General features: G+C 54.4%; 1 protein-coding gene across 1 annotated transcript in view; it reads left to right on the top strand.

Annotated features, from left to right (window-relative positions):
* The window catches only part of ITGA3 (integrin subunit alpha 3), a 28,318-nt gene extending 2,685 nt beyond the window's left edge, over positions 1–25,633 (top strand). Inside the window, exons 2-26 of the mRNA XM_046675802.1 lie at positions 5,065–5,192; positions 5,518–5,597; positions 7,419–7,668; positions 9,390–9,476; positions 9,854–10,061; positions 10,526–10,722; positions 12,429–12,517; positions 12,632–12,768; positions 12,930–13,016; positions 13,975–14,042; positions 14,113–14,249; positions 14,846–14,995; positions 15,087–15,184; positions 15,516–15,663; positions 15,925–15,993; positions 16,580–16,659; positions 16,770–16,847; positions 17,383–17,485; positions 17,643–17,825; positions 18,024–18,146; positions 18,885–18,998; positions 19,844–19,942; positions 22,866–22,991; positions 23,355–23,497; positions 24,250–25,633. Of these exons, the coding sequence (XP_046531758.1) occupies positions 5,065–5,192; positions 5,518–5,597; positions 7,419–7,668; positions 9,390–9,476; positions 9,854–10,061; positions 10,526–10,722; positions 12,429–12,517; positions 12,632–12,768; positions 12,930–13,016; positions 13,975–14,042; positions 14,113–14,249; positions 14,846–14,995; positions 15,087–15,184; positions 15,516–15,663; positions 15,925–15,993; positions 16,580–16,659; positions 16,770–16,847; positions 17,383–17,485; positions 17,643–17,825; positions 18,024–18,146; positions 18,885–18,998; positions 19,844–19,942; positions 22,866–22,991; positions 23,355–23,465 (2,950 nt within the window). The 3' untranslated portion in view covers positions 23,466–23,497; positions 24,250–25,633. The remainder of the gene's footprint in view (positions 1–5,064; positions 5,193–5,517; positions 5,598–7,418; positions 7,669–9,389; positions 9,477–9,853; positions 10,062–10,525; positions 10,723–12,428; positions 12,518–12,631; positions 12,769–12,929; positions 13,017–13,974; positions 14,043–14,112; positions 14,250–14,845; positions 14,996–15,086; positions 15,185–15,515; positions 15,664–15,924; positions 15,994–16,579; positions 16,660–16,769; positions 16,848–17,382; positions 17,486–17,642; positions 17,826–18,023; positions 18,147–18,884; positions 18,999–19,843; positions 19,943–22,865; positions 22,992–23,354; positions 23,498–24,249) is intronic.

Genomic DNA, 25,633 nt, shown 5'->3' with positions numbered 1-25,633 from the left:
AAGGTTCTAAAACTAATGAACCTCAGAGGAGCAGGTAATTCTAGATAGAGTTCTGGGTCCTTGTCTTGGGTATCCTCAGTCTTTCCCAGGGGTGGTTCTGTATCTTGGCTTATCTCCTCCTCTCACTGAATCCTGCCCCTTGGCCCTTTGGGAGAGCCAGCTGGGCCAGCTGGGCTTAGCTGCAGCCAGCTGTGTAGCCAGATGTGAACAGCTGCCTGAGTATACAGCTCAGGGGAACCAGCAAGTCAAGTTGTGGTCTTATATTGTCAGCCTCAAAGTCCCTCTGGAAAAGGGGGAGGGTTCATGGTCCTGAACAAACTCTTAGCCCGGGGTTCATAGAAGGTTGTCAGGAGATGCAGGGACCTCTGAAAGTATACGCAAAACCTTGCGTGTTTGTGCATTGTTCTGGGGGCAGGAGGAGGGGAGAGCAATGCTTTCATCTTATTCTCAAAGAAGGTCTTATTTCAGAAATGGTTAAAAACCCAGATGTGGACCCTCTTTGTTCCCCATCCCACACATCTCTGGACTGGAGTTCCCTGTCCACGACGTTGGAGGCTCACCCCAACCCAGGCCCCAGTGTCCAGTCTCTGGAAGTGAGGGGTGAAGAGCAGGGCAGAGGACCAAGGTGTTTTGGCCTTCTTGGTGAGATGCATGAGGAGCCTGGGGAAGCAGAGGGACAGTTCCTCTGGGAGATGGCTACTGACCTTCCGGCCCCCAGCACCTGCTCTGTCATTCCCTCCTGGGAATCCAGGTGTTCTGGTCTGGCCTGACCTTGTGGGCCATGGGAGACACCTTTGGGGCCCTCTCTCCCTTTCGCCCTTTCTTGGAAATAAGAGTGTCTGGAAGCCTGGGGCGGAGGTGGCTGCGGCTCCTGGAAGATGAGGTCATACCTGAGGTGGGCAGGAAGCAGGCCTCCCTGCCGTGCTCTCCTAAAACATGTTTCCCCGGGCAGGGCAGGCTCCTGGCAGCCTCCAAGGCTCACGCCAGAGGAAATGGGCATAGCAGCTGTGGATGCAGGCAGAGGACCTGCATGCCTAGTGTCCTTTTCCTCTGGCTCTCTCCAATGACCAGTCCAGGCCCAGGAGCTTTCAACTGGGCGGGAGGTAGGGGAAGCCTGATGTTGTAGAAAAAGAAGTGAAGGGGCTTGGTCAGAGCTAAACAAAGGAGGAAGAGGATGTCCATTGCAGCAAGAGGGACTGAAGTTAGATGACATGAAGAATGCCCTAAGGGATCAAATATGGAAAAAATACGAAGGAGCCAGGGAGAGGGAGAAGAAATGAGAAAAACCGCCTTGTTCCTTTTTATCAGAGGCATGGGCCGAGGCCTCTTTCTCTCATCCTCTCTCATTCTCTCGCTTCCTCCAGCTTGTTGCCCTGCTTCTAGGGCTGAGTCACCGAGGACAGAGGGGGCTGGGTGGGCAGCGTGAGGAGAAGTAGGGAGGATGGGGAGGGCTGCAGTGTCAGCTACCACCACAGCAGCCTCTGGGGAGATGGCTAGTTCGGGCAGCAGGATTGGCACAGAGCTGGGATTCAAGCAGCTGAGAGCTGCCCCCGCTCCACCTGGGGGCTCAGAGCTGGAACAGCCCCTCCCCAACCTGCTTCCCGGCCTGAGGTGGGGGAGTAAGTCATGGGGCCCCCCTGGCCCCCTCCAAGTTAACTGAAATCTTCCCATTGGAGCCCCCCCAGCACCTCCCTGAAGAGTCTGGGACATTGAATCTTACAGGCTATTTCTCTGAGCATTACCCCACCCCAGGGGGGCCTCTTCTCTTTAGGGTGAGCCAGCCTGATCCCCTGACAGCCCTGGGCCCCATTCCCCAGCCTCCTCCGACTCTACTGCTTTCTACTTGGCTGTTCCATTAGCTTTGAACTGCCCCCTGGGAAGAGGGATGGGGCAGGGGTGAGGAAGTGCTTTTCCAGAACTTGGAGCTCAGGGGTCTCCCCAGAGGCCAGGAGGAGCTGTTTGACTGGGGCCAAGAGTGAAGAGGCAGCTGTTTGAAAGCACTTGAGAGGTCATTTAACCCATCCTCTACCTTCCAGAGGGGTTCCCTGCCCCATCCACACCTCTCTGCAGCCCAGCTGCTAGGAGGGTGGGCTCAATGGCAGTCTGGGAGGGGTCAGCTTTTGGACTCTCTGATCTGGACCAGACCCAAAAGCAGGGAGCAGAGGTGCTCATTTGCATATTAATTTACATTTAAATTTGCATATTAACTTACATGTAAATTTGCGTATCATTGCGGTCTCTTCCACCCTCTGGATTCTCCCACACCTGGCCAGTGGCTGGAAGCTGGACCTAACCCTTTGCACACCGGCCTTCCCCCATCCACTCACAGTCCTCTGGCTGTAGACCCATTGGATCCTGGGCTGGGAGCCAGAGGTCCTTAAGGGGCCTCTGAGCAGGCCAAGTAAGAGCTAAAAATACTCCAGGGGGGTGGGGGGGGGGCTCCCTGTGGAATCTCTGGGGAGGGAGGGGCGTGGGACGTGGGGCTGGGATTAGGGCGCTGGCCCTGCCTCACCATCCATCAGTGGGCACGTGTGGGGCGAGGGCCTAGAGGGTATAGATGGGAAGGGTATTTATTGCAATCCAATTGCCATTTATACCCAGCTCTGCCATCTCAGTAGGTACCCCAGGAGGCTAAAAGGAAAGATCCATCAGCTCACTCCCTCTGAGATGAGGCCACCCCGCTCCTCAGCCACCTCTTGCCCTGACAACTCGGGCAGGGCAGCAGCTGGGCAGCCACACCTCCATTGCACTGCGTGCCCTGGAATGCAACCTGGGCTCCCCAGGGACCCCTCGCCCACTGAGGCCTGGACTCGCCCTTCAAGGTCATTGTAGCCAACCCCCAGCCTCCACCGCCAGCCAAATCTGAGCTCCCACCTTAGAATGCCTCTAGCTGCCAGAGCCAGAGGGGGGCCCCACCCTCACTTTAGTGATTGCTTGCTATCCTTAGGCCATGGAAATGCTACTTCTGTCCCATCCTGTGCTGCCTCTGAACACTGAACTAGCCTGCTATTTGCCCTCCGCTCCAGGTTCTCTAACCTCATAGGGCAGAAATTCCTGGAGGGAGGCCTGGCAGTGTGCTAGGGCCAGGCCCGCTGCCACGAGAAATCAGAACGACAGTGGTCAGGTGGGCCGTGGCTTCATAGTCAGAAAGGCCTTTTGAAGAAAAACCCATTTGTTCCCCTAACAACCCTGGAGGTTGGTGGGACAGCGGCTGTCCCCATTTTACAGATGAGGCACTCACGGCTCAGAGAGAGCAAGGAAATTGCCCCTTGAAGCAGAACAAACCCTAGACCCAGGCCCTTAGGCTCACCAGGCAGGCATGCCAGGGACAGGCGTCCACAGGTGGTCAGGCAGCGGACTCACCAAGCACCCTCCCCAGCCCAGACAGAGGGTGACTAACTAGGCCTGGCTGCCACACTGGCCCCCTGCCAGGTCCTGCGGGCACTCCTAGGACTGCTCCACATAGAGAAGCTGCACCCCTGCCCCCAGGAACACTTCCCCAGGGTGAGGTCTGAGCTGAGCTGTGAGGCGCAGGCGGAGGTCCCGCCCCACTCCCGGAACCCTCAGGCAGTGCATTCCTGACATCCAGTGGGCGGAGGCACCCCAAGCCCTGGCATGCCCAGGCTCTACCCTGCCCACTCCCTGCAGCCCTCATCACAGGTCCCAGGCAGGAGCTGCAGGTGGGGCCATTGCTCTACACTTTCAGACTCTGGCAGGAGGCCCAGAGCCCAGGTTCTGAGCTGGGAGCCTCAGGGTGAGAGTGTCGCTGGGACCAGATGGAGGGGTACCTAGGAGGTGCCTGCCACCCAGGAGGCCTGGTCCATCAGCATCCAGGAGGAGTTCTTGGCAGGGAGGCTACAGGGAGATGATGCCAGGAGAGCAAGGGGTGGTAGAGCTGGCTTCTCAAATCAGAATGCACGATATTTGGGGTGCATGTTAAATATTCAGATTCCAGGGCTCCATTCCCCAGATTTGATTCCAATGGTCTGTAATGAGCTGAGGAATTTGCCTTTTTAACAAATATCCTGGGGATTTCTGATGCTGGTGGTATAAGGACTGTCTTTTGAGATATTTCAAGGCTGACACCCTGCCTTCTGGTCCTCTAGTCACCTCTCTGGAATGGGATGGGTTGCCAGGGCACTAAGCACACTTGTAGGATCTTGCATTCCATGTCCCTAAAGATGGGCCGGCCGGAGGCAAGGCGATAATCCTTGCCCACCCCCAATCTGATCCAGAACTCTGCCCGAGGGCTGTATTGTCCAGTGTCAGGTACCCAGCCGTACCTCATTCCTTATGTACCTGTGGTGGCAGGGGGTAAACATCACCCAGGTCACTTAGAGGCCCAGGCCTCCCAGATCTAAGTCCTCAGATGGCTTAGAGAGGAAGGACTCAGGCCCTCAACAACAACTCCACCCCATCCATCCGATGTTCTCCCAGAGCCCCCAGAAGTTGGTCCCCGTGCCAGGATTCCTCCAGTCTTGCTCTCTTCCGGTCTACCTTCATCTCAGAGGCCAAAGCATTCCTTCCAAAACCCAGATCTGACCAAGTCACTCCCTTGCTTCAGATCCCTCCGTGGGTCCCCAAGGCCCTCCCCACCCTGCCCTCTTGTCCCTCCCCGCGTTCCTGGACACCAGCGGTACCGAGGGCTGGCTGATCCCTGAGTCACCCTGCTTGCTCATGCTTCCTGGCCCTTGTACATACCGTATTTTTCCCCAAAGTGCCCTTCCTTTCCTTCTTCACCTGGTGAGCCCTGGTCATCATCCTCAGACTCCGCCTGGGGCCCCCTCTTCTGTGGGCCTCCCTGACTGCCCTCCATGCTGAGTCTGGGCTGGTTTGCTCCCTGCTTTCTTCTCATGAGGCACTGACTACAGGGGTCCGCTTCCTCACCTGCCTTCCTCTGCACTGGGTACTCCTGGCAGGCAGGGGCTAGGATCCACTCATCATCTCCTGATCCCAGAGCCTGGCACAGAGCAGACGCTCAGTAAATGCATGTTGAACAGCAAGTTGTTTGAAGTGGGCTTTGGGGAGTCTGAGCCCAGGCCCCACTACCTCCTTGCCCCCCAGGCTCCTGGCTGGTGCCCCCCGGGACCTCGCCGTGCCTGATGGCTATACCAACCGGACCGGTGCCGTGTACCTGTGTCCACTCACTGCCCACAAGGACGACTGTGAGCGGATGGACATCAAGGAGAAAAGTGAGGGGAAGGTGCTGGGGCTCAGTGCTGGGTCAGGAGCCTGGTGAAGGGGGTAGCACAGAGAGGACCTGGAGGAGATACCAGGCTTGCCTGGGCAGTGTCTAGTCACTTTTTGTCCAGCTGAGAAGAGGGAGCTGTAGAGGAGAGTGGGACCATATGGGATTCAGGGAGCTCAGATGAACGGTGGGCTAGAGAAGGGGAGAAGGGAGGGCTGCCCTGCTGGAGTGGAGGGTCCAAGGGGGACCAACCCCTGCCCTCTGGAGTATCTGGGCACTGGGAAGATGGGGTGAGATGCCCTGGCTCATGATCCCTCCCATGCCCACAGGTGACCCTACCCATCACATTATTGAGGACATGTGGCTTGGAGTGACTGTGGCCAGCCAGGGCCCTGCAGGCAGAGTCCTGGTAAGTGGGCACTCACTGTTGGCTCCCCCGCCAGCCCTCTCCTTCGTCTCCCAGGAGCTGGGGAGGGAAGCAGAGCGCAGGAGAGGAGTCCTCAGTATGTGAGCTGGGACCTTGCAAATGGCCATTTCTGTGGCTGTCTCCACAGACATGTGTGTCCCTTGGTCCTGCCCTCGGGGGGCAGGGTGTTGTTGTCCTCCCAAGGCCCAGCATGGCCTGGGTCCTGTTGAATCATCCACTTCCTCCTGGCCCCATGCCCCCCTCCTCCTGGCTGCTCACCCTTCGTGGGAACAGCCGAGGGAACTGGAGGAGGAAAGGGCAGAGAGTGCCTCGGGCGGGCGTGCGGCCTGGGCTGCTCCTTCCTGGGAGGCTGGCTGGCGGAAGAGGCGCAGCCCTGCTGACCCCAGCTTACCCGGCTTGGGTTTGGGGGCCACTCCCTGCTGACAATTGTCACTTCCTTCCCACATTTTTCAGTTCTGGCCCCTGGTGTCTCAATTTCTGAGTCCCAGATGGACAATATTTTTAAAAATGTTTTGAATTGATGTAAAATTTACATACAGCAAAATGTACAGATTTTAAATTTCAACAAGTTTTGAGAAATTATACACCTGTGTAGCCAACACCCATTAAAGAAATAGCATATTTGCATCACTCCAGAAAGTGTGCCCCCTTCCAATCAATCGTCACCCCCATGGTCATCACCGTTGTGACTTCTGTTACCTTTGAACACTGTTTTAAGCTCTGGGTTTGCACCAGTTCACTGAAACATGTTTTCTAGAGCCCTGTTATGGATGGTACGGGTCTAGGATTCCATTGAAGGCGGTTCTAGATCCTTCCACAGTTGTCTGCTCTCTCATTGTTCATTCAAGTTTTTTGTGAGCACCTACTCTGTGCCATGTACCTACTGTGTGCCACACATTTTTTGTGAGCACCTACTATGTGCCACGTACTGTGGTAGCACTAGAAACTTAGCAGTGACTCAGGACAGGCTTGACCCAGGGCTAGTGGGGCTCACAGCTGGAAGGGACACAAAAAGCAATCCAACAAGAACTCAGCCTGGTTCTGGGTTTCACCTGGCCCCTGGCTGTTTTACAAACACCCTATTCTGATGGATTTGCCAACTAACTATTTATCGAGACCTCCCATGTGCTGGAGAAGCTACAAGAGGGAGCGCAGCCTAGTGCTAGAGAGTTCAGACTCTGGAGCCAACAGCCTTGGTTTGAATATTCTTTGCCTCTCTCTAGATGTGAGAGCTTACTCAAAGACAAGGGTCTCTGGGCCTCAGTTTCCTTATCTAAAATGGGGGAAATAATTGTCCCTGCTCCATAGGGTTGCTAAGAGGCTTAAAAGAGTTAGTATGTGAAGAGCTTAGAGCTGTGTCTGGCTAACGGCAAGCACTCAGTGTTAGCTGCTGCTACTGTTATTGCTGTTGTTATTTTAATAACCTCTTCATTATGAGGACAGGGCCTCTGTGAACAGCAGAGGAGCAAGTCCCTTAATCTGCTCTGTATCTAACTCTTTTTAGACTTGAGAGCCTGAACCCTACATCCCCTCCTTCTTTCCTCTTTTCCTTTTGCCAAGATCTCTAAGCCACTCTCGAATCCGGTACTTTCTGGCCTTCCAAAAAGTTCCCAACCTTCAGAGCAGATTTCTGAATTCTGGAAAGGAGAGGCAGGTCCAGCCATCGCTGTGGGAAGATGGAAAGCCGGGAGACCCCTTTCAAGTCCTCTCCCGCAAAGCCAGAGGTGCACAGGGCCAAGGAGACAGCTGGCCCTAAGTCCCTGCAGTGTGCTCAGGCTATGTGTGTTGGGGTGGGGTCCCCAGGTCTGTGCCCACCGCTACACCCAGGTCCTGTGGTCGGGGTCGGAGGACCAGCGGCGCATGGTGGGCAAGTGCTATGTGCGGGGCAACGACCTGAAGCTGGACCCCACTGATGACTGGCAGACCTACCACAACGAGATGTGCAACAGCAACACCGACTACCTGGAGACGGGCATGTGCCAGCTGGGCACCAGCGGCGGCTTCACCCAGAACACTGTGTACTTTGGCGCTCCTGGTGCCTACAACTGGAAAGGTGGGGACCATGGGGGAAGGGAGGAGGAGCAAGGACCACCACCCTGGTTAGCCACTGGGACACCCGGCCCAGACCCTCCACACCAGAGGGCAGAAGAGGCAGGACCTCTTTGCCAGAGCCAGCCCTGATGAGCTACCGGTTAAGAGTTGGTGCTCTCATTGCTGTAGCCCAGGTTTGTTTCTGGGTCAGGGAACTACATTACCTGTCTGTCGGTTGTCATACTGTGGCGGCTGCATGTTGCTGTGATGCTGGAAGCTCTGCCACCAGTATTTCAAATACCAGCAGGGTCACCCATGGTGGACAGGTTTCAGCGGAGTTCCAGACTCAGACAGACTAGGAAGAAAGACCTGGCTACCCACTTCCAGAAAAATTGTCCATGATACCCTATGAATAGCAGTGGAGCATTGTCTGATAAAGTGCAGGAAGGTGAGAGAATGGAGCAAAAAGACTGGGCAGGGTTCTGCTCAGCTGCACACAGTGTTGCTAGGAGTCGGAATCAACTTGATGGCAATAACAACAACAAACTATGTGCCGGAGGCTTTACACATATTATCTTAATTAACCTTAAAATACTCTATGAGGCAAGGATTATTATACCCATTTTACCGAAAACTGAGCCTCAGAGAAGTGAAATAAATCGCCCAAGGCCAACAGTAAGTTATGAAACCTGAATTGGTATGCAGGTCCATCTGACTCCAGCGTAACCATTTAAAAACTTACTTGAAAAAAATAAAACGTATTCCTGGTACAACTACAAAATGGCACAGTAGGATTTGGTACAATAAAGAGTAAAAGTGTCCCCCCCACCCATCTCCCTTGTCCCACTTCCCAGTGATTACTACTAAGCGTTTGGTGGATCCTCCTGACTTATTTTAGAATATATAGATATCTTTTTTAAAAATACACGCATGCAGGATCACACTAAACAGGCTGTTCTGCTACTTTCTCTTTTCACTTAGCAATAAATTGTGAGCGTTGTTTCATGTCCATACATATAGGGCAGGCTTTTGAGGGGGCTGCAGAGTATTTTCTTGTATCAAGACCCAAATTTGTAACTACCACGGCTCACACCTCCTCTCAGGGGTCTGATGGCTCACACTCCCTCCGTCTCCGCCTCTCTCCGCCACATAGGTTGTAGCAACAGTGACCTCTCGCCCCTTACCACACACTTACTGTTGCAGAATCAACAGGTGGAGGGAGCCCCAAATCTCCTTCTTTTGACTGACAGGTAGCTTGGGGCATAGTCACAGCTCTGGGCTCACGTGAGGCTGAGGCCTCTGTTCGCTCCTCTGGTCCTGCCTCCCACCCCCTGGTCCTTTAGAACCATGCCAGGGCCGCAGATATTCTCTAGCAGCAGCCCGGGGGAGCAGGGGACAGGTAGGCAGCCCGAGTCTGGGGCCAGGACCAGGAAGAGATGATGACGTGGAGTCTGCCCTCCGTGTCTAGAGTGGGGGAAACATCGTCTAGCATCCAGGAGCCTGGATGACCGATTCCAGCCATGTCTCTACAAGTGGCTTCCCATCCCTGAGCCTCGCTTTTCTCATCTGCAAAACAGAGGCCATCATACTAACTTACACACATGTTAAAGTAAAGAGAAAGTGGTCCACAAATGGCAAAGTGCTCACAAATAAAAAGGGTTATTATTATCCTCATCTGGGGGCCCTGGACATGGTGGAGAAAAGGAGTGGTGACTTATACTCCCTCCCCAAATCCTTGTCAAGGAAACAGCTATATGATTCAGCGGAAGGACTGGGATTTGTCTGAATACAGTTACAAGGAGCCCAAGGACCAAGGAAACCTCTACATTGGTGAGTGCAGTTGTGGTGGCTCATTGGGTGGTAGAGGAGGAAGGGGCTCAGTCCCTGGCACGCTGGCCTTCTCACTCCAGTGCCTGGTGGAAGAGTGAGGCCAGGGTGCAGGTGTGACTAGTGGCATTTAGTTCAACTAGCACACACCTGTTGAGCATCACCTGTATGCATCCAAGATGCAAAGTCTCTACCCTCATGGAGCTCACGGTCTAGTGTGCAGGCAGGACTGGGGGCTGGGCATCCAGGGTCCCCTTTCTTGCCTAACTTGGAATAGAGAAATAGATAATGGGGGGGGGGGGGCGTTGGAGGGATGAGTCCAGAGTAGAATGGGATAGAGTTTACTGGGGCCTCGATTGACCACCTTCCCTCCATCCCAGGGTACACGGTGCAGGTGGGCAGCGCGATCCTGCATCCCACGGACATCACCATTGTGACGGGTGCCCCGCGGCACCAACATATGGGTGCTGTCTTCTTGCTGAGCCAGGAGGCAGGCGGAGACCTGCGGAGGAGGCAGGTGCTGGAGGGCACGCAGGTGGGCGCCTATTTTGGCAGCGCCATTGCCCTGGCAGACCTGAACAATGATGGGTGAGAATCCAGGGACATTCTCTGGGGCCAGGAGAATGGTGAAGCGGGCGGGCTTGCCCAAGCCAGGGCAGAGAAATGGAAGTTTGCAACTGTGCATTTGTTTGCATGCTGTTTGCAGGGATTTGCAAGTCAATTTTGTGTATTGACTTGTAATCAGATTTATGGGATTCTGGGTATTTGCATGTCAATTGCATGACACCTGCATCTCCGTATCTATGCCTGTCATTATGGCTCTAGTGGATGCAGGCTGTTTGGGTGTGATCTGTGCGTGCATGGCTCCTCTATGATATGTGCTTTCTATTAAATGGGTCATGTTGACATTTCCATGTCTTTCCCATAACCTGTGCCCAGAGATACCATTTGTACAGCCGTGTACACTGGCACAATTATGCCTGCTAAACGAGAGCTATGCTGCATATTGGGGGCTGACGCCACACTCCATTTCCCTCTCCTCTCCTGTATAGGTGGCAGGACCTCCTGGTGGGTGCTCCCTACTACTTTGAGCGGAAGGAGGAGGTAGGGGGTGCCATCTATGTCTTCATGAACCAGGCAGGCACTTCCTTTCCTGCCCACCCCTCCCTTCTTCTTCACGGCCCCAGTCGCTCCGCCTTCGGCTTCTCCGTGGCCAGCATTGGTGACATCAACCAGGATGGATTCCAGGGTATGAGCCAGCACTCCTGCCCCAGCACACCCACTGACTGAGTGCCAACTGCATACCAGGCTTGACAGGGCCCGAAGGAGAGACGGGATGAGGCCCAGGCCTGGGGAGCTCACAGTGGGGACAGCACTACCTACCCCAGCCCTCTTGTGAGGGTTAAATGAGATAAGAGCTTGATAACTACCTGGTACTAGAGAGAGGACGTGCAGAGGGAACCACCAGAGGCAAGCTCAGTGGACCTCCTAGAGAAGCAGACGTACCCCTGGGCATTGAAGGCTGGGCTGAGTGTGCACAGTGGAGGGGAACAGAAGGGGTATAAAATAAGTGTGGGACACTCACGTGGCATGCCCAAATCTAGCAGGTGTGGGGTGTTCATGTCAGAGATGAGGCTGGACAGGTAGTGCGGGGGTGGGGGTGAATGCTTTGAAATCCAGGCAGAAGAACTGAGGCTTGTTATTTGGTTAATGGTAGAGGGATGTTCAGAAGTTTGGGGGCAGGGATATGACATGATAGCTTGGTACCTGGAAAGATGAGCTGGAGGGAGATGTGGGCTGGATGATGGGGAGAAAGGCTGGGGGTGTTAAGATCAAGAATGTCATATATTGGGTGTGGGATGTTAAGAGTTGGGATGAGATGGGAACCCCGGAATAGGGGATGTCACCAGTGCTCTGCAGGACTAGGGGACCAATCAGACCTGGGGTGTCAGGGAGAAGGACAGATCAAGGGGTTGAGCCCGGCTGCCCCGGGAGCACCTGGCTTATCTGGAAGCCACTGGAAGCCTCTGACATCCTCAATTTCCCAGAACACAGCTGAGGACCAAAAGGAAGGCAGAGGAGCCTCTAAAATGCCAAACGAGGTGCTAGAAAGTTCCATGAACGTGGCCCTAGCACTTCCTGATAGAAGAGTCGTCTGGTTTCCACTCAGGACCTTTACATACTTGTCCAACAAGCTTGACCTCCTGCTTACCTGGGCCTTATCAGATCCAAAGCAGCACACTAGAAGGAGTTCAGTAAAGTTTAAGAAGATTATAAAACATCTGGGGGTTATTTGTGGAAATAACGGTCAGAACTTTAAAAGTCTTGACATTTGAACAAGTAACGTTCGTTACAGTGTTGTCATTAACATTCCAGCCCCCCGTGTTAGACCTGAGCTCCAATGTCCTCATCTCTACCGGTTGGCTGTGTGTCTGGGGGTTTCCGAGTCTGCCTCCTCATCTATAAAGTGGGGACAGTACCTACCCCAGCACTCTGGTGAGGGTTAAATGAGACGAGAGCCTGATAACTACCTGGTAAAGTCACCAAAGGAGACACCTGCTTTTGTGACCCTGCTGGTCAATGTCATCAGAAGAACCAGGTGTCTCGAGGGGAAGTTGGTGGGGAGATGGAAGGCACTGTAAAAAGGGAAAACAAACACCAGCCTGTCATCAAGAATCTGGAGTTTAGGCCTGCCTGGGATATAAACTTGCTGTGTGACTCTGGATAAGTCACTTCCCTCTCCTGGACTTACTTTCCCACATATAAAAAGAGGCAGTTGGGCTTCCAACGGCCCCAGTTTTCATCCTAAGCTGCACAGCTCTGTTCCCTGATGTCTGAGCACTGCCTGGCAGGGTGAGGTCAATGCCATGCTGGGCTCTGTGGCCTGCAGCACAGGGTGGGAGAGACGTGGGGCCCACAGTACCCGGGGTGACCCCTCCTGCCTCTCTTCCCCAGACATTGCTGTAGGAGCCCCGTTCGAGGGCTTGGGCAAAGTGTACATCTACCACAGCAGCTCCAGGGGGCTCCTCAGACAGCCCCAGCAGGTATGGACGGACAGGGACTGAGGGGCCTTCCCTCCTGTCCCTCACCCACCCCCTCCCTATTCCCCCTGGGCCCCACGCCCAGAGCCTGTCCTCACCACTTCCCCTCACCCCCAGGTAATCCACGGAGAGAAGCTGGGACTGCCTGGCTTGGCCACCTTCGGCTATTCCTTGAGTGGGCAGATGGATGTGGATGACAACTTCTACCCAGACCTGCTAGTGGGGAGCCTGTCTGACCGCATCGTGCTGCTGCGGTGAGCCAGGGCCATGGTGAATAGGGGTCTTTCTCTCTCCCAGCCCTGTCTGCGTGGAGCCCCATGTCTGTCTACCTTTGGCACCAGGTCCACACAAACCTGAGCCCCAACCTGGCCTGGGACAAGCAGGAGGTACTGATAGCTGCATGTCTTCTATGCAGGGCCCGGCCTGTCATCAACATCCTCCACAGGACCTTGGTGGCCAGGCCATCTGTGCTGGACCCTGCACTCTGCACGGCCACCTCCTGGTGAGACTCAGACCCTGCTCTGTACACCCGCTCCTCCTTATGTATGGGCAGGCCAGGAGGGGCCCTGCCTCCCAAGCCCCTTCCCTGGCAACTCCTGATATCCCAGCATGAGAGGGCTGATCCTTGGCATAAGCATTGCCCTCCCTACCCAACCTCATTAAAAAGCAAAATTCCTTGCATGAGGTAGTGGATGAACTCGGGACCAGTACGGCATGGTGGTTTGGACCGGGAGCTCTGGATGGCCTGGTTCAAATCCCAGTTATGCCCACTGCAGTGGCAGGGGCGGGCTCTGGGGAGTGAGATCCTAGAGGAGGAGGAGGGAGGGAGACACTTAGGTGGACAGATGTGGGGAAGGAGAGAGAGCCACCTCAAGCAAATTATTAATCTGAGTCTCAAATTCCTTGCCTATAAAACAAAGTTAATAATAATAACCAATTCACAGGGTTGTTGTGAAAATTAAATGAGATAATGTACAAAAAGCCCTTAGCATGGTGCCCTGTACACTCTAAGTGCTCAAAAAATGTTAGTTGCTAGGATGGTGACGATAATGATGGTGATGACCCCAAGATCTCTGTTTGAATGAGGACACTGGATCAGAAGGCAAAGGGAGACAGAGCAGCGAAGCAGAGGAGTGGGTGGTGGAAGGAGAGCTGGACTGGGGATCCTGCATAACACTGGGCTGGGCCAATGACTAAGGACTTCAGGCAACACCTTCTGCTCTCAGGGCCTCAGTTTCCCCATTGGTGACCTCTAACCCTGTTTTCTATGGCTCTAATGGAAGTGGAGAAGGAAGGGGCCAGGGACACCCCAGACCAACTCTGTGGACTCCCCAGTTTTGCCCCTGCCTTTCTCCTAAGGGCCCTGTTTCCCCTTGCGCAGTAAAGGGGCGAGAGCTAGGGCTTGGATACCAGGGTCCCACCGTAACCAGGCCCTCCTGTATGTCCCTCGCCCCCAACAGTGTGCAGGTGGAGCTGTGCTTTGCTTACAACCAGAGTGCTGGGAACCCCAACTACAGGCGAAACATCAGTGAGTGCTGGGGTGCAGGGCGAGGGGGGCATGCTCACCTGGCCACTTGCTGACCCCCCTCCCCCTGCAGCCCTGGCCTACACTCTGGAGGCCGACCGGGACCGCCGTCCACCCCGGCTTCGCTTTGCGCGCAGCCAGTCAGCTGTCTTCCATGGCTTCTTCTCCATGCCCGAGATGCGCTGCCAGACGCTGGAGCTTCTCCTGATGGTGAGGGAGGGGCAAGGGGCGAGACATGGGCTCCACGATTGCTGGAGGAGGTTATCTCCCCAGTTCAAGGGTGAGGGACTGGAGTCTCCCCAGAGACAGAGAAGGGCAAGGTCGGCCTGGAAGGCCACAGGCCTGTAGGGGGTACAGTGCACAGCACCCAGCAGTGGTGGAGGAGAGAGAGAGACCCTCGGAGTGGGGATGGGGGCCAAAGAGCTTGTCATCTCTGAGAAAAGTGATGAGTGTGAGACTCTTGGCTCAGCTCAGCTCTGGGGCAAAGTGATCCATGAGTGGGGGGCATGCTCTGCCCCTCTCTGAGACATCAGGGTAGAAAGGGAGAGCTCAACTTGGGGTGCCCGGGGATGAAGGGAGGCTCACTCCCCCCTAGCCCCCCGCCCCAGGGATCTTTGGAGAGGAGGAGCCCCGGGTCCTAGCTTGTGAATCAAGGTGGTAGGAAGGGGGTCAATTTGGTGGTCGGACCAGAGCGGGTTCAGCCTTACTGCGGGGTTTTCAGGGTGGAGGGGGCTCAGCTCCCCCCGGGGGTTCAACTTGAGGAGGGGGGCAGTGCAGACCTGGGCTCAGCTCGCCCTCCTTCCCAGGACAACGTCCGCGACAAACTCCGTCCCATCATCATCTCCATGAACTACTCTTTACCTTTGCGGATGCCCGAGCGCCCCCGGCTGGGGCCGCGGTCCCTGGACGCCTATCCAGTCCTCAACCAGGCGCAGGCTCTGGAGAACCACACGGAGGTGGGAGGGGCCGGGGGCCGGGGGCCGGGAGGGCCGTGGGGCGGGAGGGCGCTGTCGGTGGTGGGCCCCTCACGCCTCTGGCCACCCCTAGGTCCAGTTCCAGAAGGAGTGCGGGCAGGACAACAAGTGCGACAGCAACTTGCAGATGCGAGCGGCCTTCGTGTCGGAGCAGGGACAGCGGCTGAGCAGGTGCGCTGTGGGCCGCGCCAATGGGCCCGGGGTGGGGCTGATTTCATTGGCTAATAGGATTGGAGGGGCGGAGCCTATTGTCAGGGAAATCAGAGAGACCCGGTAAGATCTGAGGGGAGGGGCCTCAGAGAGGCACATCTGAGAGGATGGACTTTAATCGTCTGGGGCGGGTAAAGGGGCTTTTTTCTCCAGGTGAGACTAGAGGGCGGGGCCTGGCTTCCTGAGATGGGGCTTTCTTCACTTAGTAATCCCAAGGGGTAGGGCCTAATTGATCTGGGGAGTGCCCAAGGGCGCGGCTTTGCGCTCAGTCTGGGGCTCCTCGCCCCCGCAGGCTCCAGTACAGCAGAGATGTCCGGAAACTGCTCCTGAGCATCAATGTGACCAACCCCCAGAGCCAGGAGCGGGCTGGGGAAGACGCCCATGAGGCGCTGCTCACCCTATTGGTGCCTCCCGCCCTGCTGCTGTCCTCCGTGCGCCCTGTGAGTGCCCTCCGCCCGACTGAGAGCCCAATCAGGGCTCCACTGCGTACTTGCATCCTTATATGCATGCCATTTACATGTGTTATTTGCCATGTGTTCCCCCTCCTCTGGGCTGGGCCTCCTCAGGTGCCTGCAGTGTCTTGAGACCCGTCTTGAGAACCCAGTTCTCAAGCCTTTAGGGCTTCTGACCGTGTACCGCACGGGAGGGGTGGGAGAAGCCCTACCCTAACCACCCAGACATGATTCGTCTTCTTTCCTCAGCCTGGGGCCTGCCAGGCCAACGAGACCATCATTTGCGAGCTGGGGAACCCCTTCAAACGGAACCAGAGGGTGAGCGCTGGCCACACTTTCCTGGCTCTGTGGATCCCAGGCTGCTCCTCTGATGAGCTCCTTATCCTTCTTGATTCTGCCTGCCTGCTTCCAGGGCCTCCTTGAAGCAGAGAGCCAGAGTAGGGGAGGAGGAGATACAGTAGAGGGTGGAGAGAGACCCAGAGACTGAGAAAAATGGGGCCACTAGGGAGCTATGCCCAAAGCTAGAGCAGGCAGAGGTGAGGAAACCAGCCAGCATTGACTCTGTGCCAGGCCCCAACCCCAACACTTTGCTTCGTTTATATGATACAATTCTGACAACCTTCTGAGGAGGTAGATGCTGATTTACAGAAAGGAAACACAGGTTTAGAAACTTCTAGTAACTTATTCAAGATCATGACACTCAAAAGTAGCAGAGGTGTCACTGATGGAGGAAAAGGGTAAAGGGAAGTGAAGATGAGGCTAGGAAGGTGAAGGAGTGGAAGTGGATGGGGAGAAAGAAGAGGAGCCAGAGACCCAGCTCTCTAGCCTAGTGTTCAGGGCCTCTGTCCCCCATGGCATCACTCCTCCCCAGCCCCACTCTCTGCCTCCCTGACCCTCTTGGCAGATGGAGCTGCTCATCGCCTTCGAGGTCATCGGGGTGACCCTGCACACAAGGGAGCTCCAGGCACAGCTGCAGCTCTCCACGTGAGTGACCTTGAGAAGCCGGTTGATGTCGGGGTTGAGGTGTCCTGGGGCCTCCCCCAGCCCCAGCCTCAGCTGACACATCTCCCCTACCTCCTGCATTCCCTCTCCAGGTCCAGTCACCAGGACGACCTGTGGCCCGTGACCCTGACTCTGCTAGTGGACTACACGCTCCAGGCCTCGCTCAGCATGTGGGTACCACTCCCCCACCAGCCTGCTGTGGCTGAGCTGGGCTCTCCCTGTCCCCAAGGTGTCTCCCAAGCTCCTCTGACACACCTCTCTTGGCCTGGGATCCTCAGGCCTCCACTTCCTCTGGGTCATCCTTTCCCTGAAAAACAGTAATCACTATCATTATTGTTATTATTATTCCCCCTGCAAACCAGGTGGCAGTGGCGGAATTGGCAACCCTGGGGCTAAGGCGTTGGTGTGGCCCTATCATTTCTTAAGAGCTCATTGTGATAAGGATTTTATATACATCATCTCATTGAGTTTTCACAACAGCCCCATGACAGAGCAACTGTTATGAGCTCCACTTTACAGAAGAGGAAACTGAGGCTCAGAGAGGATAAAAACTTGCTTGAGGCCACACAGCTAGAACATGGCAGAGCTGGGATTTGTCTCATCTGCCTGATGTCAGAGGAGCTGTAGTTAACCAAGTTCGGTGCCCACCCCCTCTGCCAGGGCCTCTCCTGTCCCCGATGACTCCAGCATTTTTCTTACTCCTAGGGTGAGTCACCGGCTACAAAGCTTCTTTGGGGGGACAGTAATGGGCGAGTCTGGCATGAAAACTGTGGAGGATGTGGGAAGCCCTCTCAAGTATGAGTTCCAGGTAAGGAGGCCTCTAGGATCCTGGGCTGGGGACTCTTGGGAAGGATGATGGGGGATTTCCTTCTGGGTCTGGGGTCCGAGGGTGTGAGGGTTAGGGGTTGGTGAGATGGAGGTGGTTTTGCAGGAGACAATGGCCATGACACCCCTTGTGCCCACAGGTGGGCTCAATGGGGGAAGGGCTGACAGCCCTGGGGACCTTGGTCCTAGGGCTGGAATGGCCCTATGAAGTCATCAATGGCAAATGGCTGCTGTACCCCACTGCGATCACCATCCACGGCAATGGGTCCTGGCCCTGCCAGCCACCTGGAGACCTCGTCAACCCTCTCAACCTCACTCTTTCTGTAAGGACACCATCAGGGATCTTTCTATTGCATCTCATTTGTGTTGCATCTCATTTGCATACCGCAGGGCGGAAAGGCTAGTGTCTTCCCCTCCCTCCCCTCGTGCCCTTTTGGGAGCTTGCCTCTCCCCCTGCCCTTTCTTCCTCTCTCCACCTCTGCTCCCTCTCCTTCCTCCCAGCAAATCTCTTCCTTCTTCAGGTCCTTGGGGACAGACCGCCATTTCCACAGCGCAGGCGGCGACAGCTGGACCCAGGGGGAGGCCAGGGCCCCCCGCCTGTCACTCTGGCTGCTGCCAAAAAAGCCAAGTCTGAGACCCTGCTGGTGAGTGGCCAAGGTGGACTTGGGGAGCATTGTGCCCAGACACCTGGAGGATGCAGGAAGCAAGGGAGATAGGTGCTACTCACCAGGAGACCCCAGTCTGATGAGGTGATGTGGCCCCTGCCCTCAGGAGCCCCGAGTAAGAGGGGGGAGACTCATCTCCTGCCCTCAGAGGACACCCCACTGCCCTTGCCCTTGGGGAGTAGCCAATAGCATGGACCAAAGGAAGACACTGGCTCTATTCCCAGAAGCCCCAACCTGTTGGGGGCGATATAGCTGCTCAGAACCTTAGAGAGGCAGGATGAAGGTGGAGCAGGGAGACGGCATGATGTAGGGTGCCCTCTGTCGGAGGGGAGAGAGACCAGGCCTGGAAAGCAAGTTGAGGCCTAGCTGGGTGGAGAGGCAGGAGGCGGTGTCCCAGGTGGAGGGAGGGGCATGAACAAAGGCTCAGTGTGGGAGGGGGTTGGGACAGGGGTCTGGGGATTGGGCCCCACTTCCATGAGCAGGGATCAGATTTCATGTTATCCACGTCCCTGTATGTGCTTGACCCAGAGAATGTGCCTTAAACATATGAGTGTGTGTGTGGGGGGGGAGTGTGCATGAGTGAAGGGATGAGGTCAGGTCCCTTTGTGTCCGCCATGGGTGGGACAAAGCCAGGGGAGGAGTCGAAGGTAGGGGGTGAAGCGTGGAGAATCTGGAGACCCAGACTGTCTCATGTCTTGTGTTCCATGTCCACCTCAGAGCTGTGGCAGTGACCTCACCCGCTGTGTGTGGCTGGAGTGCCCCATTCCTGAGGCTCCTGTCATCACCAACGTGACCGTGCAGGCACGAGTGTGGAACAGCACCTTCATCGAGGTCAGTGCCTGGGTCTGGAGGTCTCCACTGCCAGTGGCCCGGGCGGGGAGAGCGACAGGGAGAGGGTGAGGCGGGGGTGCATGTGTGTGCATGTGTGTGTGTCAGTGAAGCATCATGTTTTAGGCCTGACAAGTTGTACACCGGTGTCGGTGTTAATTTGTGTTTGTGTGTGGACATGATGTAATGTTTGTCTCCAGCCAAAGTGACCTCTCATGTGTCCGTTATTCTGTCATGGATCTATTACATTCCCACCTCCGTGCCTTGGCTCAGCCGTTCCTTCCCCCTGGAATGGCAGCTCCCCGTCTGTCATCCCTGCGTGGAAACTGCCATTCAGCCTTCTAGATCTCCCTCAGACGCTTCACCAGCAGTGAGGTCTCTCGTGTGCTGGCCTTCTCATGCCACCTAGACCTAACCTTTTCTGTAAAGGACGAGATGAAAAATCTTTTCAGCTTTGTGGGCCATGCAGTTTCTGTTGCAGCTGCTCGGTTCTGCCATTGTAGCACAAAGCTGCCATAGACAATATGTCAATGAATGGGGGTGGCCATGGGCCAGAAATGCTTGGTTTACAAAAGCAGGTGATGGGCCTGATTTAGCTCACAGATCTGACCTGGACCATGATCTTCATTGTCTCTGCTGTCCCCAGCAGCCAGCACAGGACCTGATGCACAAATGAATGAATGACGTGCATCTGTGTGTGGAGGAGAGGCCTGACTGTCAGATCCTCTGGGGTGCTGCTTAAGGATGCTGTGTTGGGGGAGACGGTGCCCTGGGGGGTGCTTAGGGTCAGGAGGGAGGCTCAGAGGGGCTTCTGCTGCTTCTTTTGACCCACCCCTTCCCCACTCTAGGACTACAGAGACTTTGACCGAGTCAGGGTGGCCAGCTGGGCTACCCTGTTCCTCCGAACCAGCGTCCCCACCATCAACATGGAGAACAAGACTGTGGGGGTGAGTGAGCGTGTTAAGGAGCAACAGTGCCTGGCCAGGGCGTGGGAGCGCAGGGCGTCTTTTCAGAGCACTTTCACACACTTTAGCTCTGTGGTTCTCAGTCTTGGCAGCACATGGGAATCCCCTGGAGGACTTCTGGTGCCGGAGTACACCCACGAGCAATGAAACCTGAGTCTGTGGAGGTGGGACCCTGGGGTTGGTGCGTTTAGAAGTCCCCCCACTGGTGATTTTAATGTGCAGCCAGAGTTGAGAATCTCTGCTTTAGCCTGTTTGATCTGCACAACATCTTGGCGAAGATGTTCCATCTCCGTGGAAACTGGAAAAGAAAGTTCCCAAACTTGATTGTGAGTTACATCTGGAAGAAGAAATATGACAAAATTGCTAATAATGTGTTGTGAGAAGGATATAAGTGGAGATATGTAGGAGACACACATAGGAGACGAATGGAGGGTTGGTTAAATATGTTATAGTACATTTTTGAGAATAAATTAAGGTAGCAGAGGAAGGGCCAGGAAGATCAATGGGACAGAATAGACGTTTATTTTATTATACAGATGCCATTTTTAATCCATGGAGAAAGGTAGTTTATTTAAGCAGTGTTGGGAGAACACATTTGGAAAGTAAAGACAAACCCCTACCTCACACCATAAACAAAAATACGTTTGAGTTACATTGAATATTTAAATATAGGAAATAAAACCTAATACACTGAAAGAAAATTCAGAAAGTAATTTCATAATAATCCTTAATTATGGGGAGAGGGAGTTATTTTACTAAACTCAGAAGTCACAAAGGAAAAATTTGACAAATTAGATTATATGAAATTTTAAATCTGTATCCAGCCAAAGAGATGGTGAAGAAACTAAAAGAGCAACTGATACACAGTCATGCATTGCATAACAACAGGAATATGTCTGAGAAAGGCGTCATTAGGCAATTTTGTTGTTGTGTGAATGTCATACCGTGTACCTCCACAAACCCAGATGGTGTAGCCTACTGCACAGCTAGGCTATATGGTACTAATCTTATGGGACTACTCTTGTATACGCAGTCCGTCATTGACCGAAACGTCGTTAGGGCAACACGTGACTATCACTTTTTAAAAAGTTTACAGCATATATGACAAAGTATTGATGTATATATTTGTAATATGTAAGGGTAAAGGGCAGCATAAAGATAAATAGATGGTGTACATAGGGTGAAATACAAATGTTCAACTCAACAGTAAAGAAATAAAAATTAGAGCAACAAGATTTTTTTTCCTATCAGATTGGAAAACATTGACAAGAATAATGCTGTCTGGTGCTGATGAGGTAGAAGGAAATGCTATTGATTGGAGTATAAATTGATGGATTCTTTTTCAAGATGAATTTGTCAATATCTATTAAAATTTTAAGTGCACATTTCCTTTAATCCAGCACATGATAATATATCTTAAGGAGCTAATAGGACAAGTATGCAAAGATAGATAGATCGTTTTAAAAAATAAAGCATTGTTTATAGTGACATAAAATTGGAAACAATCTAAATGTCTTTCAGCAGGAGATGGGCTCAAGAAATTGTGGCACATTTCCTACAATGCCTCTGCAGTCACCAAAAGAGACTGGTTGATCTTTATTGGTTGACATTGAAAGAGGCTGATATTAAGTGAGAAAGGACGCAGGTCTCAGAAGAGTGTGTGGGGTACATATATATCCCATTTACGTGGAAGAAAAGAATATAGATGTTTCATATATACACTAAAAAATGTGGAAAGAGAGTCACCAAAATGTTGAAGATGGTTATTTCTAGAGGGTAAAATTACTGGGAACCTTTAGTTTTCTTTATATCATCTGTATTTTTAAAAAATAATAATCAAAATAATTTTAAGGAAATAATCAAAGGCCGGCCCAGTGGTGCAGCGGTTAAGTTTGCACATTCCGCTTCGGCAGCCTGGGGTTCGCCAGTTCAGATCCCGGGTGCAGACATGGCACTGCTTGTCAAGCCATGCTGTGGTAGGCGTCCCACATGTAAAGTAGAGGAAGATGGGCACGGATGTTAGCTCAGCGCCAGTCTTCCTCAGCAAAAAAGAGGAGGATTGGTGGCAGATGTTAGCTCAGGGCTAATCTTCCTCAAAAAAAATAAAAGAAAGAATCATAGATAGTCAGAAAAAGTTTTTTCTATATATAAAAACATATAGTTTTATAATATAAAGATATATAATACATAAAATAATAATATACAAATATATGTATTAAAAATATATATGTATCCATTGTAGGGGAAGAAAAGGAATGGTACTATATGCTATGTATTCTTTGTCTTATTTGTAAATATTTATGGAGTGCTTGCTGTGAACTAGGAATGGCTCAAAGCAATTTAGTCATGTTAAACACATTTTATTCTCCCCAGTAACCTATGAGGTAGGTCTTATTATCATAATCCCCATTTTACAGATGAACAACAGAGAGGTTAAGTAACTTGCCCAAAGTCACACAGCTAGTGAATAGCACAGCTGGGACTTGAACCCAGGTAGTCTGACTCTAGAACCCATGCTTTTGGCCACTCTGCTATACTATGAGGTAGGCATTATGATCCCCTTATCAGAGAGCATGAAATGGAGAGGTGAAATTACTTGTCCAAGGTCACACAGCTCGTCAGAGATGGAGCTGCTTCCTAAGCCCGGATGTGTGGGTCACAAACCCAGACTCCAGGCTGCCTCCAGATCTGAGGCTGCTCCTTTGGAGCCAGATCTACACCAAGGAGAAATCAGAGGATGGGTGACTCTTCTGTCAGTGGCAGGCAGGGGCTTTTTCCGATCCCTGAGTGCCCCCTACTGGCAGTAGGTCAAACAGCAGGGTCCTGGGCCCAGCAGGGACAGGAAGAATGAGCATGGGGCCTATGGGTGCCCACACAAGGCTGAGCCCCTTCTCTCTCCCTCCAGTTCTCCGTGGACATCGACTCTGACCTGGTGGAGGAGCTGCCGGCTGAGATCGAGCTGTGGCTGGTGCTTGTGGCTGTGAGTGCCGGGCTGCTGCTCCTAGGGCTGATCATCCTCTTGCTGTGGAAGGTAGGACGCCCAGCTCGCCACCCACCGGCACTCCCTCTCCACGACCTCCTCCAGCAGACCCTCACCGACTCTCCCTTCATCCCATTCCTTACCTCCATCTCACCCCCACCCTTCTCCCTAGCTTCCAGTCTCACCCCCGCCCCATCCTCACCTCTCCCACCAGGATGCTTGGGCCTGGGTTAATGGGGGGACCTGCAAGCTGGAAAGGGGGACCCAGGAGCTCTGGCTTCTGGTCACACTGCCAGGCTGGGGCAGGGACCCAGGCATCCCGGCCCCCAGCCCTAAGCCCCAGTCCATGAGTGCTGCTGGCAAGGACCTCCCAGCTCCCCCTGATGGCCCCTCCCCACCTCCTCCCCTCCGCAGTGCGGCTTCTTCAAGCGAGCCCGCACTCGTGCCCTGTATGAAGCTAAGAGGCAGAAGGCGGAGATGAAGAGCCAGCCATCAGAGACAGAGAGGCTGACCGACGACTACTGAGGGGGGCAGCCCCCCACCCCCGGCCCACCCGGGTAACGCTGCCTCCGGGCCCTCTTCCCTGAGCCCCCCAGCTGGCTGGGGCCTCTGACTCTGTCCTGTCTGCTCCTCTTCCTTTATGGGCCCTCCGTGCCTCACTCTGTCTCCAGCATCACCCCAAAGAGCAGGCCACTCTGTCTGTGTCCCCTCCCTGCCCTGGGAGAGCTTGGGGTGTCTGTTCTCACCAGCCTCCCCACTGAGCCCCTCAAGGACTTGGGACCCCAAGAGGGAGCCCTAAAACCTTCCCCATGACTACTTTGCCTTCTGGGGATTGGAGAAAGGTCAAGACGAAGGTCAGGCCCCATCTCTGTAGGACAAAGACAAGTTTCCGGAGTGATTCTACACCCCATCCCCACCTCCAGGGAAGGAGGGGACTAGGAGAGTCCTTCTTCCAGGGAACCAGCACGTTTCCTCCTGGGAGCCCCCTCCGGGGGGGACACTGATACCTCCCAACATGACGCTCAGGGTGGACCGCCACCCTTCCTAGCCATTCCGTCAGCAATATCGGCGACTGCCCCTCTGTCTCCATCTGCCTCTCCCTCTCCGCTCTGCCTTCCTCAACTCCTCCTTCCTCTGGGGCCTGGGGTGGGGAACCCCATCCTGTCTCAGCACAGGGAGATGGTGCGTGTTTGGGTCAGGGGTCCTGGCTTTGAGGACCTCTTGGCGGGGGAGGAAGGCGCTGGGCACATCTTCCTGGTGGCTCATAAGCTGGATGCTGATGCCCTTCCTCTTCTGCCCCCAACTCCAGTGTGACTTCTTTAAGCGGACCCGCTATTACCGGATCATGCCCAAGTACCATGCAGTGCGGATCCGGGAGGAAGAGCGCTACCCGCCTCCAGGGAGCACCCCGCCCACCAAGAAGCACTGGGTGACCAGCTGGCAGACTCGGGACCGATACTACTGATGTCCTCCCTGATCTCACCCCTGCTCCCCCAGTGTCCCCTTCTATTTATCATAAGTTATGCCCCAACAGTCCACACGGGCCACTGCCTTTGGCTGGCACCAGCAGGCTCAGGCACACACACCTCTTCAAGCGCATGCACGTACTGCCACGGGCTGCTCCCCAGAGGAGGGCTGGGGCCATGGGCCTTGCAGTGCCGAGCACACCACAGCCATGTGTCCTGGACACATGTGGACACGTGGGTCCCACTGCTGGTGGACTGTGCTTGTGCACTACAGATGGTGCGTGGACACGTGTGTCCTGGCCTCTGCATGTGCCAAAACCAAGCCAAAGGGCTTCCACCAGAGCCATAAGGAAAAGGCCCCCAATGTGGTGACACATCCCTATTCACACTGGACCCATCTTGAGCCATAGTCACTGGATTGACTCCACTCTGGAGATTAAAACTACTGACAGGGAGCAGCCCACCGGGCCCCCAGCTGCAGCTCCGGGCACCCATGCCAGGGAGCAGGGGGCCTGCCTGAGGTTGTTCAAGGGGACGTTTGCTGGACCTGGGCATGCTCAGACCCAAGAGCAGAATGAACTAGAAAGACAGTCCCCGGGATGGCTTGCTTTCATGGATCTCTGCGAAGCCTCTCTCCTTGGCCACAGCCTGCACGAGCGGGAATGCAGCCTGAAGGGACGAAGAAGGACAAGCACTAGACAGCCTGGACACGCGGCACCGGGATTGCGCGGGGAGCACGGTGGAATCCTCAAGAGAGGAGGGGAGCGGTCCCGGGCCAAGGAGATGTTGGAAGGATACAGAGGAGATAGCACTTCTCATCACCACTACCGCCCTGGCCTCTGAAGGCCCAGAGAGACCCCCACAGGACCACAGAGGGAGCGACGCTTGAATGTAGAACAGGGAGGGAGTCCTGACCCTGCCCCATCGGCCAGACCCCACTCTGCCCCCACTGACCATGGGCTGCGGGCCCAGGAGTGGAGGTCTTGGCTGCCCTTGGCTTTCAGAGCCAACTCGGCTCTGCCTCTTCCCCCTTGGGCGGAGTCCTGAGGCCCATTCTAGAATCTGAGGCTGCTTCCAGAAGACCTCTCCTGAGCCCTGCCTGTTGGCAGTCCCCCTTCCCAGCCCCCACAAGTTCCACGGTACTGTAGCAGGGGAGCTCCCTCCCCCCTCGTGCCTTCTTTGTACATAGGCTTCTCACAGCAACCAATAAACAGCTCCCGGTTTGTA

The sequence above is a fragment of the Equus quagga genome, chromosome 11 (assembly GCF_021613505.1).
Source record: "Equus quagga isolate Etosha38 chromosome 11, UCLA_HA_Equagga_1.0, whole genome shotgun sequence".
NCBI classification, from domain to species: domain Eukaryota; kingdom Metazoa; phylum Chordata; class Mammalia; order Perissodactyla; family Equidae; genus Equus; species Equus quagga.
Note: the sequence above shows the minus strand (reverse complement) of the source record. Positions and strands in the feature narration are given on the sequence as shown.